At 37.5% G+C, this 13,838-nt stretch overlaps 2 protein-coding genes across 4 annotated transcripts in view; one reads left to right on the top strand and one right to left on the bottom strand.

The window, feature by feature from the left end:
• The window catches only part of CYFIP1 (cytoplasmic FMR1 interacting protein 1), a 74,816-nt gene that overhangs the window by 43,795 nt on the left and 17,183 nt on the right, over positions 1-13,838 (top strand). For all 3 annotated transcript variants that reach the window (XM_017818449.1, XM_017818450.1, XM_017818452.1), the window contains one exon: positions 3,225-3,312. In XM_017818449.1, coding sequence (XP_017673938.1) covers positions 3,225-3,312 — 88 coding nt within the window. The remainder of the gene's footprint in view (positions 1-3,224; positions 3,313-13,838) is intronic.
• LOC108499034 (fibronectin type III domain-containing protein 9-like) lies at positions 7,437-12,572 on the bottom strand. Its single transcript, XM_017818453.1, has 2 exons — positions 12,175-12,572; positions 7,437-9,911 (listed from the first exon to the last, which is right to left on the bottom strand). The coding sequence occupies exon 2, from the start codon at positions 9,780-9,782 to the stop codon at positions 9,111-9,113; it is 672 nt and encodes a 223-aa protein (XP_017673942.1). The 5' UTR covers positions 9,783-9,911; positions 12,175-12,572; the 3' UTR covers positions 7,437-9,110.

Raw genomic sequence — 13,838 nt, 5'->3', positions numbered from 1 at the left:
CTGCTGTTTCCTCTGTTGTCTCCATCTTGACATCTATGTTCAAGAAGGATGAGTTGGATCTAACATTCACTTAGAGAGAAGGTGTAGGGCTACTCTTAGATCTGGTAGATGGGACAAACTAACTTGAGAAGGCTGGAAGTTAAAAGTGTTCATACTAATTAGACAGGGGAGTGCAAAAGGACAGTTTCTGTAGAAGCAGGGAGGGAGGATAGTGATATCTTACTACTTCTGAGATGAAGCTCAGGAATTTTGTGAATGAGATTGTCTGACCTGGTGCCTGCAGTAGCAAGGCAGCAGGTTCACTGACCAAAAGTGGTCTCTCTCAGATATCTCCTTAAATATATTATGGTAATTAGAATCATAGAATCATTTAGATTAGTTTGTGAAGCGCTCACTATGAACTGCTTCCTGGCAGGTATCACACAAACACCAATATTAAATGATGTGATCCCTAAAATACTTACTTTAGAGGCTCATGTTTTCCTTTAGCAATCACTGTTGCAAAGCTTTGGTAAGCCAGAAGGCTTTTCATCTGCTTAATCTACTTGGACTACTTACAACCTGTACTGATTAAAATGGATAAATTGCTATGAGACCATCAACACTGATTAAAAATGAAACTGATTATCTTGGAGTATGCTGAAACCTGCATCCAGTCAGTATCCAAGGGGAAGTAAAAATTTACTTAACTTTAGAATTGACACTCAAAGAGCTTCAGTCCTTCAAAGAGATGTTTGAGGAGGAGCAGGAGGAAGCCAACCAGCAGAATGTCAGAAAGAAAACACATACACACACAGAGAAAAAGTCTGAAGAACAGTAGATGATGCTGAACTGTAAAGGTTTCTATGTAGCCCTTAGTTTTTAGGGAAGAAATTTGTAATACTTATCTGAATGATATACTGAGATTAGTCACATACCTCTTTAGCCTGTTGTATCCTTAGCCTTAGACATTGCCTCTCCATAACATAATGTGACTGTATCTCTTACTGCTACTTCCTTACTCTTTTTCTTCCTCTCTTTGACCTCTTTCACCCAAGAAGGTATAAAATGAGTGCTTGTTTCAACTCTTCAAGACAGCTTTAAGACTGTTTTGCTACTGCTCTGAAGCATTAGAGCTGGAGAAACCCCCAATAATGCAGAGGAACACTGGGAAACACACAAGAGTTACTTGTGCTTGTACTTGTACTAACTGGTTTGCTCCCAGACTCTTAATGGCGTTGTCATTGAGATATAGTCACAAAACTTTTTGAAAAGTTTAAGAATTACAGTTGCAACTTCCGAAGTTATGGGGTGCCCCCACTTATATTTTAAAATACTCTTTTCCTTGTGAGTTTAGTGATAAGAAATCAGCTCTTACCACACACTGAAATCCAGTCTTTTATCAAATGACATATCTCTTATGATTTCTTCCATTTTAGAAATTTTCTTAGGGCTTCAAAGTTGTGTCAATTTCAAAAGGAATGGGATTTGGAGAGATAAAGGGGAATAATCTCCGGGACTGTCGTATGTTGCAGATTACTTTGAATTCCATCAAATGTTTATATCATCTCTGATAAACTCATTAGTGAAGTATCTGCAGAAAACAGATTCCAGTGATCTCAAAGGAAAGTTTTCAATTTCTATGTAAGTGAGAGAGAAGGGGGGAAACTTGTAAACTGAGGAAATATAAACGTAAAGAAATTTCAATAATATATATAGTATCAAAAATAATAGACATAAAGGATGTATTTTTCCTCAAAAGTTCTAAATGCAAACACTTTCTGGACTGCAGCAAATACAAGTATTTTTGGGAAGATGGGATAAACTATGTCTGAACAAGTAGCTGTACCTATTTTTGATCAGGATAAAAAAAAATAGAAAACATTGTCCTGAAGTTACAGAGTCTCACAAGAATGATTCAGATTTCTCAGAAATAAAACGTAGTGGAAATAATTGAAAGCAACATGGTGCAATTTATACTTGTCTGGATGAAACAATTTTGGGTTAGCATAGCTGGTTTTGTTTTCAGCTAGAAAATGGATGTATTAAAAATAGAATGTTATTTCTAGGAAAAATTATTAATAAAAAATTGATTTTGTATGCTGGTTTAAATTAAAATACATTTTAAACAAAACCAGAACAAAATAAAATTCTACCTTATGATATTGTAGCATATTGCAAACTTCCTTTCCTGAAACCTTGTCCTAGATGCATTTATTTTGCTTGGTTATCACTCAGATCAGCCTGATTTGATACAATCATTTGATGTGCACTCCTTAAATAGCTGTTTTCGCTTTTTGCCGTGCATATACAGCTTTGCACCACTTAGCAAGAAATCCTTTTTAATCAAGTTAAAAAATAAAGTGGCCATCCAACTCGTAAACAACCCCCTCAATAATTTTCCTCTGTTTAGTTAAGTTAAGCAGAATCAGAATTGCCGTGGATATTGATTAGCTTCTTTCTGCACTAAAACTGTAGTGCTGCCAAATGTTCATTACACTATTAACAGGGAACATTGGGGGGAAAGTCTGTGCTGCTTGTTCACAAGAGGACTTGTGAGTAATCCTTCTGACTTTGGTACCCTCAGCTGGGCACTCAGTTGACTGTTTGATCCTATCTTTTGCACTGCTCCATATCTTTGTAGTTCTCTTGCAGTCCTCTTAACAGTATACAAAGGTAAAGCTAAACGTGGTTTGTATTGGTATTTCCTCACACTAAAGTCTAATCAAACTTTGGAAGCATTAATTTTGCTACAAGGATTATGCCCTTCCTCATGACTTTTTTTAAAGGTAACAATCTAACATACTTCTCCTGCTGGGAGTTTGGGGGGAATAAAGCTCCAAAACATTAAATAGAAATGTCATGTTCTTCTTTGAAGGTGTACTTCTTTCTCAAGGGTTTAATTTTGTGAGCACAAGGAGCTTCCTTACTCCCCGTGAGAGGTTATTGCTACTTTGTTAATTGCTTCCTTATTTGCTGGACTGGGCTAGAGTAGAGGTGAGGACTATTTTGGGACTCTGCACACCACTGGAAGAACAGTAACAGTTGAACTGCATTATGATTTGTGTCCATGCTTTTGGGCAATGCAGGCTATGTGCTTCCCCAGTTTCTACTAGGGCTGAAAGGCTACCAGTCCGGCTTTGATTTTATATGCAGACGAAAGCAGTATTACACAGGGAAGGTGGATCAGGTGCACACTGACTAACCTAAGTATAATTAATTAATTCTTTACTATTTTTTTATAGATTTGTTCGGACCGTGCTACCATTTTCTCAGGAGTTTCAGCGAGATAAGCAGCCTAATGCACAGCCACAGTATCTCTATGGATCAAAGGTTGGATTTAATTCCTGTTATGTTTATGGTTTGCTAATGTTTAAAGGTATCTCTTTTTAATTATAGAAAGTATGGTATATGAAAGTTATTAAATAACCTGAAATACATTCTGTGTGTATTTTAAATTGAACATACACTTTTTTTTCAGACTTTGCTGTGAAGCTCACCATATGTTTCAGCCAAAGTGCAAGTGATTAGTCTGATGGTTAGTCTTATTTGACATAGCTAAAAATAATTCCTTCTCTCAACCACCTTGCATTGCACAGTTGCTTATCGTGGCAGAGCAGACTTAAAGAAAAGATTAATTACTCATCTGGTGAAGTGAGAATGAGAGCCCATCTTGGGTGCAGCTGCTCCCTTGTTACAGTGAGCAAGACTGAAGTAAAGGGAAAATGTAGGAAAAATTGCTTCAGATGTTATCTGACTTAAAAGGAATATAGATTCTGAGCATCATAAACTATCAGATACCAAACTGCTTAAATTATTTTTTTTAAATGTAGCATTCCAACCAAGGACTTCAAAGTCATTGGGATGAAATTGGAATTCAGGTCATCTCATCTCCTGCATTAGCGTCATGTTTCTTGCTTTGCAGATTAGGAGGGCCTGGAAGATTTATGCAGGTTTTCAGTAGAAGTGTACATGATATGCACTCACGTACTCTCTGCCTTAAGGCAATCCCTGACACTAAGGTTGGAAAGGAGCTTATGTGGGTGACAAGTTGAAAGAGCACTTGACACAAGAGAATAGTTGTGGGTTTTCATGAGGCTACCCGAGTGAGGAAAGTTAACCTGTATTCAGAGGACCAATGCTATGCTCATGGGTAATAGATTTGTTCTCCCTAATCACTGCAGATCTAATTTCTTATGCTTCAGAATTATTACCTGAGTCTTAATGACCGTTAAAGGCATAATGCATTAACAGATATCTGCATTTTTAATATCCAGTCAGAAATATTAACCTACTTCCAACAGCAGTAAAAACCAGCAGTGATATCTTCAACAAATCATTTGAGAATATTTAATGAGCTGTTGTTCTATATTTTGCATTGTTTTTCTGAATACCAGGGAGGCAAATTTTAAGTATGGAAAAGATAAATGAAAATATAAGGATCAAATTAGAGAATTGACAATAAAAAAAGCTTTAAAATTATTTATTCTTATTTAACATTATTTAAAAATATGTACTCAGTTATACTTTTAATTTATACAGGTGTGCTCTAAGTGTCATGTCAGGCTACTTTCATTATCTACCTCCTGCTTAAACATGAACATAATTAGTCTGTGTATTACTGTTATTTTCGGTACATCATATCCTAGTTATGTGGTGCAATCTCTGCCCAGCAATCTAGTTTTTGAGAGCTGAAGAGATAGCTCAGAAGTTACAGATTTCAGTCCTAAAATATCTGTTGTATTTGTAAAACTTTCATGCTTTTAAAATGTAAAGGAAGTAGAAAATGATTCACATGTCTTAATGTGGAATGTAACAGCTGATTGTTTGGTCCTGTGAATAGTGTTTTATATAATTATTTGCCAACAGGGAACAGTAAATTATAGGAAAGTGGGATTTTTTTACATTAGAGTTATTGTGTTCCTTACTATTTTAGGAGCTGACCAGATGCAGCGTAGAGCAAAAAGCCCACTGAATTTCATAGAGATTGCTAGCTCAATTTATTTGAGTGATGATACAGTGGGGTGAGTGACAGAGGATTAACTGAGGAACACTTTTTTATCAGTCAGGTTACATTATTAAAATGAGTTTAGTAATCTTTACTCTGAGAGCTCTACATTTTCAGAAATCTTGATTATTTTTATCTATGAACAGAAGCAATTGAGGAGGGTCTTACTTGCATTTCTGGAGCAAATTTCATAACTAAATATGCCTATATTAGCAAATATTCCTGACTCTCTGTAATTTTAAATTTTGAGAGGGGTATGTTTTTATTCTTGAATCTAGTGTGGTTCAAAATTGAGGATATCTGAATGGAATTTTTTACACTTCTACTGTATATAGCCAGTAACAGATAGGAATTCTTACAGGATGGAGGCTACACATTCTAGTGTGGAATATGACTGCATGATATTGTTCTGTGTAGTATATACCAGGCTTGTTACAGAGCACATCATTGTTTGGGTCCTTGAACGTTGTTGAATTGCCTCCTGACTGGATAATAATGAAATATGGAGTAGTTGTGGGTTTTTTTTTTTTTTTTAATTTTGTCTTTTTTGAGTTCTTGAACTGTTTAAGATACTCAGTTGAGCGCTTCACATTGATCATTTTGCCTTCATAGTGAAGAAATGTCTTTTCCATACTGGATTTTTTTGTTGCTGGTTGGTTTGCAGTTTTTTGGCATTTTGGAGTTTTTAGGTTTCTTTAGCAATGCATGTGTCTATTTAGGTCAAGTCAGGAGTGTTTTGATTTCTCGTGCGTATGTACACTCATACATGCATGTATTGCACTGTAATGGCTAAACACTTTCTGTGCAGAAGCTTTGCACAAGCAATATGCTTGTATAAGTGTAATTAAAGAAGGTTTTAGTTTGGATCTCCAAGTGTTCACATATTCTCAGATATTTCTAAATGAATCAAAGCATTTGGTCTATGCTAATGTGTATTGATGCTTAGCATAGACAGTTGTAGCAACATTCTCTTCTGCATCTAAACTTTCCTGAGCGGTATCTTCATCCAATTAGCAAAACAAAACCCCGCAGATAAAACTTATTTCTCCTGGCTGAGACGGAAGCAGAGCTGTCAGGTGGGAAGGGGCTGACCTAAAAGCTCCTCAGGCTTTTAAGTGAGCTGGAATGTTTTAAAAGATTGTTGAGCATGGTCATTGAAATTCCTTTACTCAGGTAAGGTGAGTGTAGGATTAATGAAATTAATGTTAGCAGGTTGGAATTTGGCAACAAGGAGTGGATGCATAAAATATTTAATAATGTACATATAAGAAAGAGTCTCCTCTGGGGATTTGAACTAACTTTGCATGTTGATGAAATGCCTGGTTTTATAGAGGTTGTATAGACCAGCATTTAAGAACTTGCTTTCTTATTCAGTATTTTCCAAAGAGTTTCATGTTTGCACGTCTCCTGCATTTTGTAGGTGCTAACTCATTTGTTTTCTGAAAAACACCCCTTTTGGAAGGTACTTTTCAATGTGAATATAATGGTTTTTATGTACTACTGGTAATTAACATCAATCTGCACTATGTTGTAACTTGTTATGAGTTTGGTAATCACTTAGAATGTTTGCCCCTTACTAGATGGCGGTTAAAACTGGACAGTGAACTACCAACACACAGAACTGCTAGAATGAACCTGAATGAATCTGTAATAAAACTTTCTGAGCAAGAGAGGAAGAATCATGTAGTTTTATGAGCGTGTGATGACAGGAGTTGTTCAAAGCTAGTGGAGAACACAGATGACACTCTGTATACATGGCTCATTTGCAGTGGGTGCGAGATGGTTCATTGATTGTAAGATAATATAAATGTTTATCTAAGTAGTGCACAGTAAACTCTGTGGGTGGAATGGTGTTATACTTAAATGAGGTAAATCCCTTTGGGAGCACTTCTGTGGTACCACTTTGTTGTCTCAGTCTGATACAGACGTGTCTTTTTGGATATATGTGTTTATATACAAATAACAAAATTCAGTAGGTGAATTGCCTCTTAACTGCTTTAAGACTGAACTGCTTCTTGTTATCAGTAGGATATGTACATGTGTATATAACATAAATGTATGGAAATATGTGTATTGGACTGCCTTAAAACCCACATAAAGAAACAGAGATGCAGAGAAGTAAACAGGTTTTCAAAGGCCCAAGATGCAGAGATAAAAATATGTGTCTTGGCTTCATCCCTTTAACAATAAAATCATCTTTTTTTTTGATGAAAACCCGATCACAGGAGTGTTACCATTAATTTGATTACAGAAAGATATTAAAGCATTTTTTCTGTCCCCGCTACCCAGCCACCCCTTTTCAGAAGTTAACCTGTAGTGTTGGCTTCATTGTCTGAAGAGGGTTTTTCAGTGTCTATTTCATGAAAGACCATCATTTGAAACAGTGGTACACTGGTATCATTCTCAAGTTTATTTGAGACTGATGTGCAAGACAAAGAAAAACGTCAGCTGGAGGAAATGCTTTGTAGCAGGTGGACAAAACGTTATGGCTGACTTCACACAATACAGATGCCTTTTGAACTGATTTCTAAAAGTAATACTTGCCCCCATCAGCATACATTTCTGTGTGCCATGCTTATCCTAGTAAAAAAAAAAAAAGAAGATGCATCAAACTTATGCCAACTTGTGTCTTCCTACCACTATGAGAGTTGATGCCTTTCACAAGTCGTGGGAATTGTTGTCAAAATAGAGTAGCTGAAGAGATCTGCTACCTGCTGTGAAATTGGGCACTCTCTTGCCAAAATTGTACGCTCCCCTAACTTCCAGGGCATGGTGGAAAGGGATGGCATGTGCCCAGCTAACAGTTCTCCAGCTTTTACTGGTACAACTGAGCTGTGTTGGTGAGAGCTGACTTCACACATACATTCATACCAATAACAATTTAAAATGCCTGCAGTCACAGTATACCTTTGTTTTCTAGGCAAAATATCCTGTATTTTATATGTACTATATAGCAATACTAAGATTTATTATGTTTTTATGGAACACAAACGCACTTAAGAGATTTAAAACAGGATGACTTACGCATGCAAGTCAGACAAGAGTTGTAATGTTGTGAGGGTGAACAGGTTTCTGTCTAAAGGACCTTGGCACTTTGCCATGAAGCTCGAGGCAGAGTAAGATAATCGGCAGGTTTTCTTCTTACAAAAATAAAATGTATTTTTACTATCTTGCCCTCCTTCATTACTCAAAATGTACTGTGCAATCAGAAAGAAATTTGCAGCTGATTAGTGAGTTTTATCATTGAAACTGAAAGGGAAAGAGAGAAGGAAGGGCCGGGAGCTGCTTCTCTGAATTCCATTACCCCTACAGGGAGTCACTGGCCCATGGAGCAGAAGGTAGCTTGTGGTGGGAGCAGAAGAGTGCAAAATATGATAACTCAGGATGTTTCCTTAATTAGAAGTGTCCTTACAAAGTCACTGTGCTGCATGTATTTACACCAAGGGAAAATTTCAAAGACAGATGAAAGGATACCACAAAAATCCTGGTGAGTTTAGCTTACATACTGAGACTGACCTCAATGCACATGGGAGCTATGGAGAGCACCATGGACAGTGAAGTATATAATCTGAATGTAGTAGTTTGCAGTGTGTGGTTTGGGAAGCAGTTAAATTTGTATGAGCAAAACTCACACTGTCAAACCCCACTGCATTCTGTGTGTATGTTCCAGTTGCCTGTAGTGTAGCAGGCTGGGTTGCCATCTGAAAACTTCTACTCAGTCTTATTCACTCTAGTTAAAAAAAAAAATACACAAAACCCCAAAAACCTACAAAAATTCTCATGGTCACTTTTGATTAATTTTTCTATTTGCTTGCTGTTTTAGACTAAAGAAAAGCAACCAAAAAATCCCCTTGAAATGTAAACCAATTATTTGCTACATGCTTCATTTTAAAACAATGGAGTGTAACTGAAGTGCTCACTTCTTGGGAATGTGAACCTTTGCTTCTGAGTACTTCTGGATGCGTATAGATTGTTGGAGAGGGATATGACACCAGAGGTACAGCTGAGAGCGCTGGGGTGAGAAGTCAGAGCTCCCTGTTGTGAGCGCTGGCAATGCACGTGATGTGTTGGAAGCAGTTGGGATATCATACGGAGTAAAAATCTTCTCCCTGACAAAGAGTTTCTAATTTATAGCAGAGCACTGTCTCGTTACTGGAACTTGTTCCCGACTTTGGGAAGTTGACGTGACAGGCTCATTGCACACAGAGGGATTCTCTATGATTGTGGCCAGCTGGATGCCACCTGGATGCTTTTCTTCCGTGTCCTGCATCTGTTGTCTCTGTCTGCTGAACTCCTCTGAGGTGTAAGCCACGCTTTTGGTCCATGCCTCCTCGTGGTCTTGTTTGGAGGTCCTGTTTTGTTCTTGCAAGCGCTCATGTCTCCTGCGGCACAGGAGGTGCAGGCAGCCGTAGAGGAGGATTGCAGCAATGATGAGGAGCAGGATGCTGCTGGTGAGCCAGATGCCCAGTGCCAGCTCTTTCTTGGTGTTGCTCGCAGATGCCGGGTCTCGTTCCAGTGTGTTAAACACTCTGCACTGGTCACTGGAGGGGTTTGCGGACTGGCAGGTCACGCACATGATGTATGTGGTTAGTGGAGTTAGGTTTTCAACAACAAAGGAGGAGCGACTGGTGGGCACCCTCTCTTCCTTCTGAAAGCTTTTTCTCGAGTAGCTGGATAGCATGTTGTTCCAGTTAGGGTGGTACATGATGCTGTAAAAACTGTCAACACAGCTGGCCATTTTTGGCCAAATTACCACTGCCGTGTTTCCTGTGATGTTTTGGATGGTTATTCCCATCAGTATGTTGCTTGTGTGTTTTTTTTTCTCTCTTGATGCTGATCTCTCTGTGGAAAGGGAAGACCTTCTTTGGAGGTAACTGAGAATCTGTGGCACTGAGGATGTTGTGTGGATCTTAATCGTAGTGCTCTGTAATTTAGGAATGGAGTTTATTAGGAAAGTATGCTCTCATCTTTGGTACTGCAATGTAAAACTGTGAGATTAAAGTTCATAGAGTTGGGGGTATTTTAAAATGGGTATTTCTCTTCCAAGTGAAAGGATAAACATAAACTTAGAGAAATTCAATCAGAGTTGCTGCCTGTACAAGTGACCAGTCTTACCTTTTCTCCATGAGAGACGGTGAATTTTTGCAGAATTTGCAATCAGGGAATAACTTCCTTTTACATTTTTTTTTCCAGGTGATAATGGAAAAATGCAGCAGTTGTTTTTTCTCTAGTCTGAGTATCTTGCATTTTATGTTAAGTGGAAAAAGAGTGTTGGCAGGAGTGGATATTGAGGGATAAATGCCTCTACCATCCACAAGTCTTCATTTTTGCCAGTCACATTCAATTGAAGAACAAAATAGTATTTGGAAACATCACCAGATATTATTTTGTCTCCAGTATTTTACATTAGTTTCTTATTCACGAATATGAATATGAGCACCTCTCCTATAAAGACCGTGTGAGAGAGTTGGTACTGTTCAGCCTGGAGAGGAGAAGGCTCCAGGGAGACCTTACAGCACTTTCCAGTACCTAAGGGGGGCTGACAGAACAGCTGGAGAGGGACTTTTTACATGGGCAGATAGTGATATGACAAGGAGAAATGACTTTAAGCTGAAAGAGGATAGATTTAAATTAGATATTAAGAAGAAATTCTTTACTGTGAGGGCAGTGAGGCACTGAAACAGGTTGCCCAGAGAAGCTGTGGAAGGTGTCTATGCCCATCACAGGGGTGTTAGAGGTATTTAAGGTCCATTCCAGCCCAAACCATTCTGTGGTTCTATGATACACTCCATTTTTTCTGGTGGATTAGCACATCTGTAGCTACTGCGGCTCCACTGCGGCAGTGGCTGTGATGACTGTACATTGGTGGTATCAGTATCACAATATCTAGTCTTGATGCTAGTCAGCCTCTTGGAAAAGCTTTCTCAAGTTAAGCTTAGTGAAATACAGCTTTCACTGCAGCATACCTCTTGGAAAAGTAGTGAGGTTTTTTTTTTAAATTACTAATAGTCTTTTCTGTTCTAAATGATTTCATGTAATCCCATAGCCTGTCTGCCCTGAACTTCTCCTCCTCATAATAAAATTCAAAATAGAAAACCTGCCAGTATTTTGAGATTCTCAGTATATGTTACCACTGAAAGGAAAGCATCTATTTTGTGCAATTTTCTAAACACATCTATGAAAGAATATATAATAACAGCCAGTGGGTATTTTCATTTGGTTTTGTTTTTGCTGTTGTGAGTGTAACTTTTGAAAAAGAGCTTATCTCTTTGTTTAATTGTCTGTTTCCAGTGGCACTCATGTGAAAGTTTTTCTTCCACTTGGAAAGTTTCTTACTTTTTTAATGAAGATAAATGGCCATGACAATAACACCGTATTTAATTGTTTATGACTTAATTATAAAAATGAATTTGTTAGGATCAGATTTAAAATGTTACATCTCCTGGCTAAATAGGAATTAAGTATTGAAAATTCTCTGAGGAAGAAATCTTGTAAGATTTGCTTATAACATGTTCTGAAATTATTCTGTAATGCTTATATTTTATACTATATAGAAGACTGGAAAAGTATATATTATTTTAGTGGGATTTTGATAGTGACATTACATTAATAGTAAGAATTCTATGCCTATTTATGTATGAAAATTGTTGCTTAAGGCTTTTGGATTATACTTATTGGGAAGTGAGAAGAAAAATATGTATGTTTATTTTCATTATGATGTAAAACCATGGATATGAATGATCCGAGTAGATGCCACTGTTCTAATTATGTGGTAAGTGCACCCTTTTAATACAGAAACAATATAAAGGAACTGAGTTGGCTATCAAATAAACTTATCAGACAGACACATTTTGGCATCCACCCAGCTACTGCAGATACTGAAATTGGGTGCATTAGTAAGATCAGAGCTTTTACTTTCTCGACTGTCTTCTCTTTAGCTGGTATATCCCTAGCACTTAAAATTATAAATTTTTTTTTTTTTAGAACACTTCCTAACACAGCCTAGAAACAATAGTTTCACCAATTTAATCCTCACAGCATTTTGTAAGTAGAATGTTTGGACTGTAATTAAAAAACAACGTTTCTAACGTTGCAAAACATCAGTTATTAGAAGACACATAGTTACTGACATGTAAGTGTTTGGAAAAACCATTTGATGTTTTATGGATTGTAAAGTCAGTACTTACCGTCACTTCCTGATGGAAATTTCAGAATAGAATTTTCATATGATGCTGCTGCTGTGAAAATGATTTAGATACCAAGTTTTCTGTATCCCTTTCCACACGAATTATTTCCTGACTGATCCCCTGTTTGCCAGTTTGCTTTTTCTTCCCCTCAGATTCCCTGGATTGAATTCTCAGTGCTTGGTGATTTCAGTTTTTTTCTCCGATGCTGCTAGTGGCATGGTTTCTTTGTCTCTTCCACTTAAATTCATGCAAGAGCACATCTTGTCTAAAGATGCTGTTGCCTGGCTTTTCAAAGACTATACAGGAGAAAAAAAATAACGTCTTTTCCCCCCTCTCTTGCTTGCCTCCCCTTGGACAGTGTACTGCTTGAGCATCCCTGTTATATGCTCTTGTGCGTGGACCAGTGATGCTGTGAGTGATTAATGTTAGCACTTAGATGACATCAGCAACTAACAACTCTTTTTTTTTTTTTTTAATTTAAGTAGGGGAGGGAGCAAGTATAGATTAAAAAATAATGAACAACAACTTGTCTTCCCTCCCTCTCCACCCCCACTCCCCTTTTGTTGGTGGCTTCTTCTCTAAGGATTTTATGCTTTTGTGCATCATGGGGGGGGGAAGTGGTGGTGGTGTGTAATGGTGTTTTCTAAATCCCTTCTCACAGTTCATAAAGCTTCAATAATCCAGCATTTACAGTGGACCATTTTAGGTACTCTCCTATGAGGTTTACATTAAAGAAAGATGTATTTTTAGATTGACTGACTTCTTATTGTGAAGTTTTTTAAATACTGAAATCATGGGTTTAGGGCTTGCTTGTCTGTGACAAATTTTTGCTGTCTGAAGAGAAGTTCCCTCCCCTTAACCTCACAGCAGTAAAAGACTTTACCTACTGAAGTAAAATTCTCCTTGTGCTATAGTCAAAATAGATAGTTTGGACGTGTTTGTTGTGGAGACCTACCTGATTGGAAACATCAAAAGCAAAAGAGGAAATCTCATCTTTTAGGGGCAGTTGTGTAAATGCTTAGTGTACCAGGACATTGATCTGCACATCTGTTCTTAAAGTTTTCCCAGCTCTCTCCACTGTCTTTGCCCTGGAGCCCTTTTCCATTTGTGGAAAGCTATGGAAATGCACAGGTTGCACTAGAGGGATGCTGCTTTAGACTGTCCCCCTGGTGGGACATGTTTGGAGTTTGGCCTTTTAGCCAGCTCTGATGTAATAGCAGGACTCTGCTATGTATTAGGATTCTAATAATTATTCAAGTGTCTGTTTTAGTTTGCATCTAGAATGCAATTTTTAAATTTCTAAGACCACAGTTGGAAACTAGTGTTTATATAGAGATTTATAACATAAATAAAAATATGCATTTTCGATCCTGATTGCTTCTAAAGATGGTTTTTAAGTCTTTTTCTGTTATGAGACTAAAATCCTTCAGGAGCTTGGTAGAATTTCATTACTTGAATTCCAGTATCTGGTGTTGACTTGCATGGGTAATTAGGGCAGGATCTGCATTGAAGGGAATGTTCTCCCTGGAAAATTTTCTGTAACAGCTGTGTGTGAAGTTAAAAGTCTAATAGTATGCTGTTTTCCATGTATGTATTAGAGAGAATGAAACTGCAGAAAAATAAAAGGAAACACGACAGTGCCTTCTGTAAGAAAGGAGAAAGAA

This window comes from Lepidothrix coronata, unplaced genomic scaffold (assembly GCF_001604755.1).
Source record: "Lepidothrix coronata isolate B3197 unplaced genomic scaffold, Lepidothrix_coronata-1.0 Scaffold68, whole genome shotgun sequence".
NCBI lineage: Eukaryota > Metazoa > Chordata > Aves > Passeriformes > Pipridae > Lepidothrix > Lepidothrix coronata.
Note: the sequence above shows the minus strand (reverse complement) of the source record. Positions and strands in the feature narration are given on the sequence as shown.

Excerpts from the sequence above, each read along its gene's own strand:
- LOC108499034 (XM_017818453.1), bottom strand. The coding sequence starts at position 9,782 with ATGGGAATAACCATCCAAAACATCACAGGAAACACGGCAGTGGTAATT.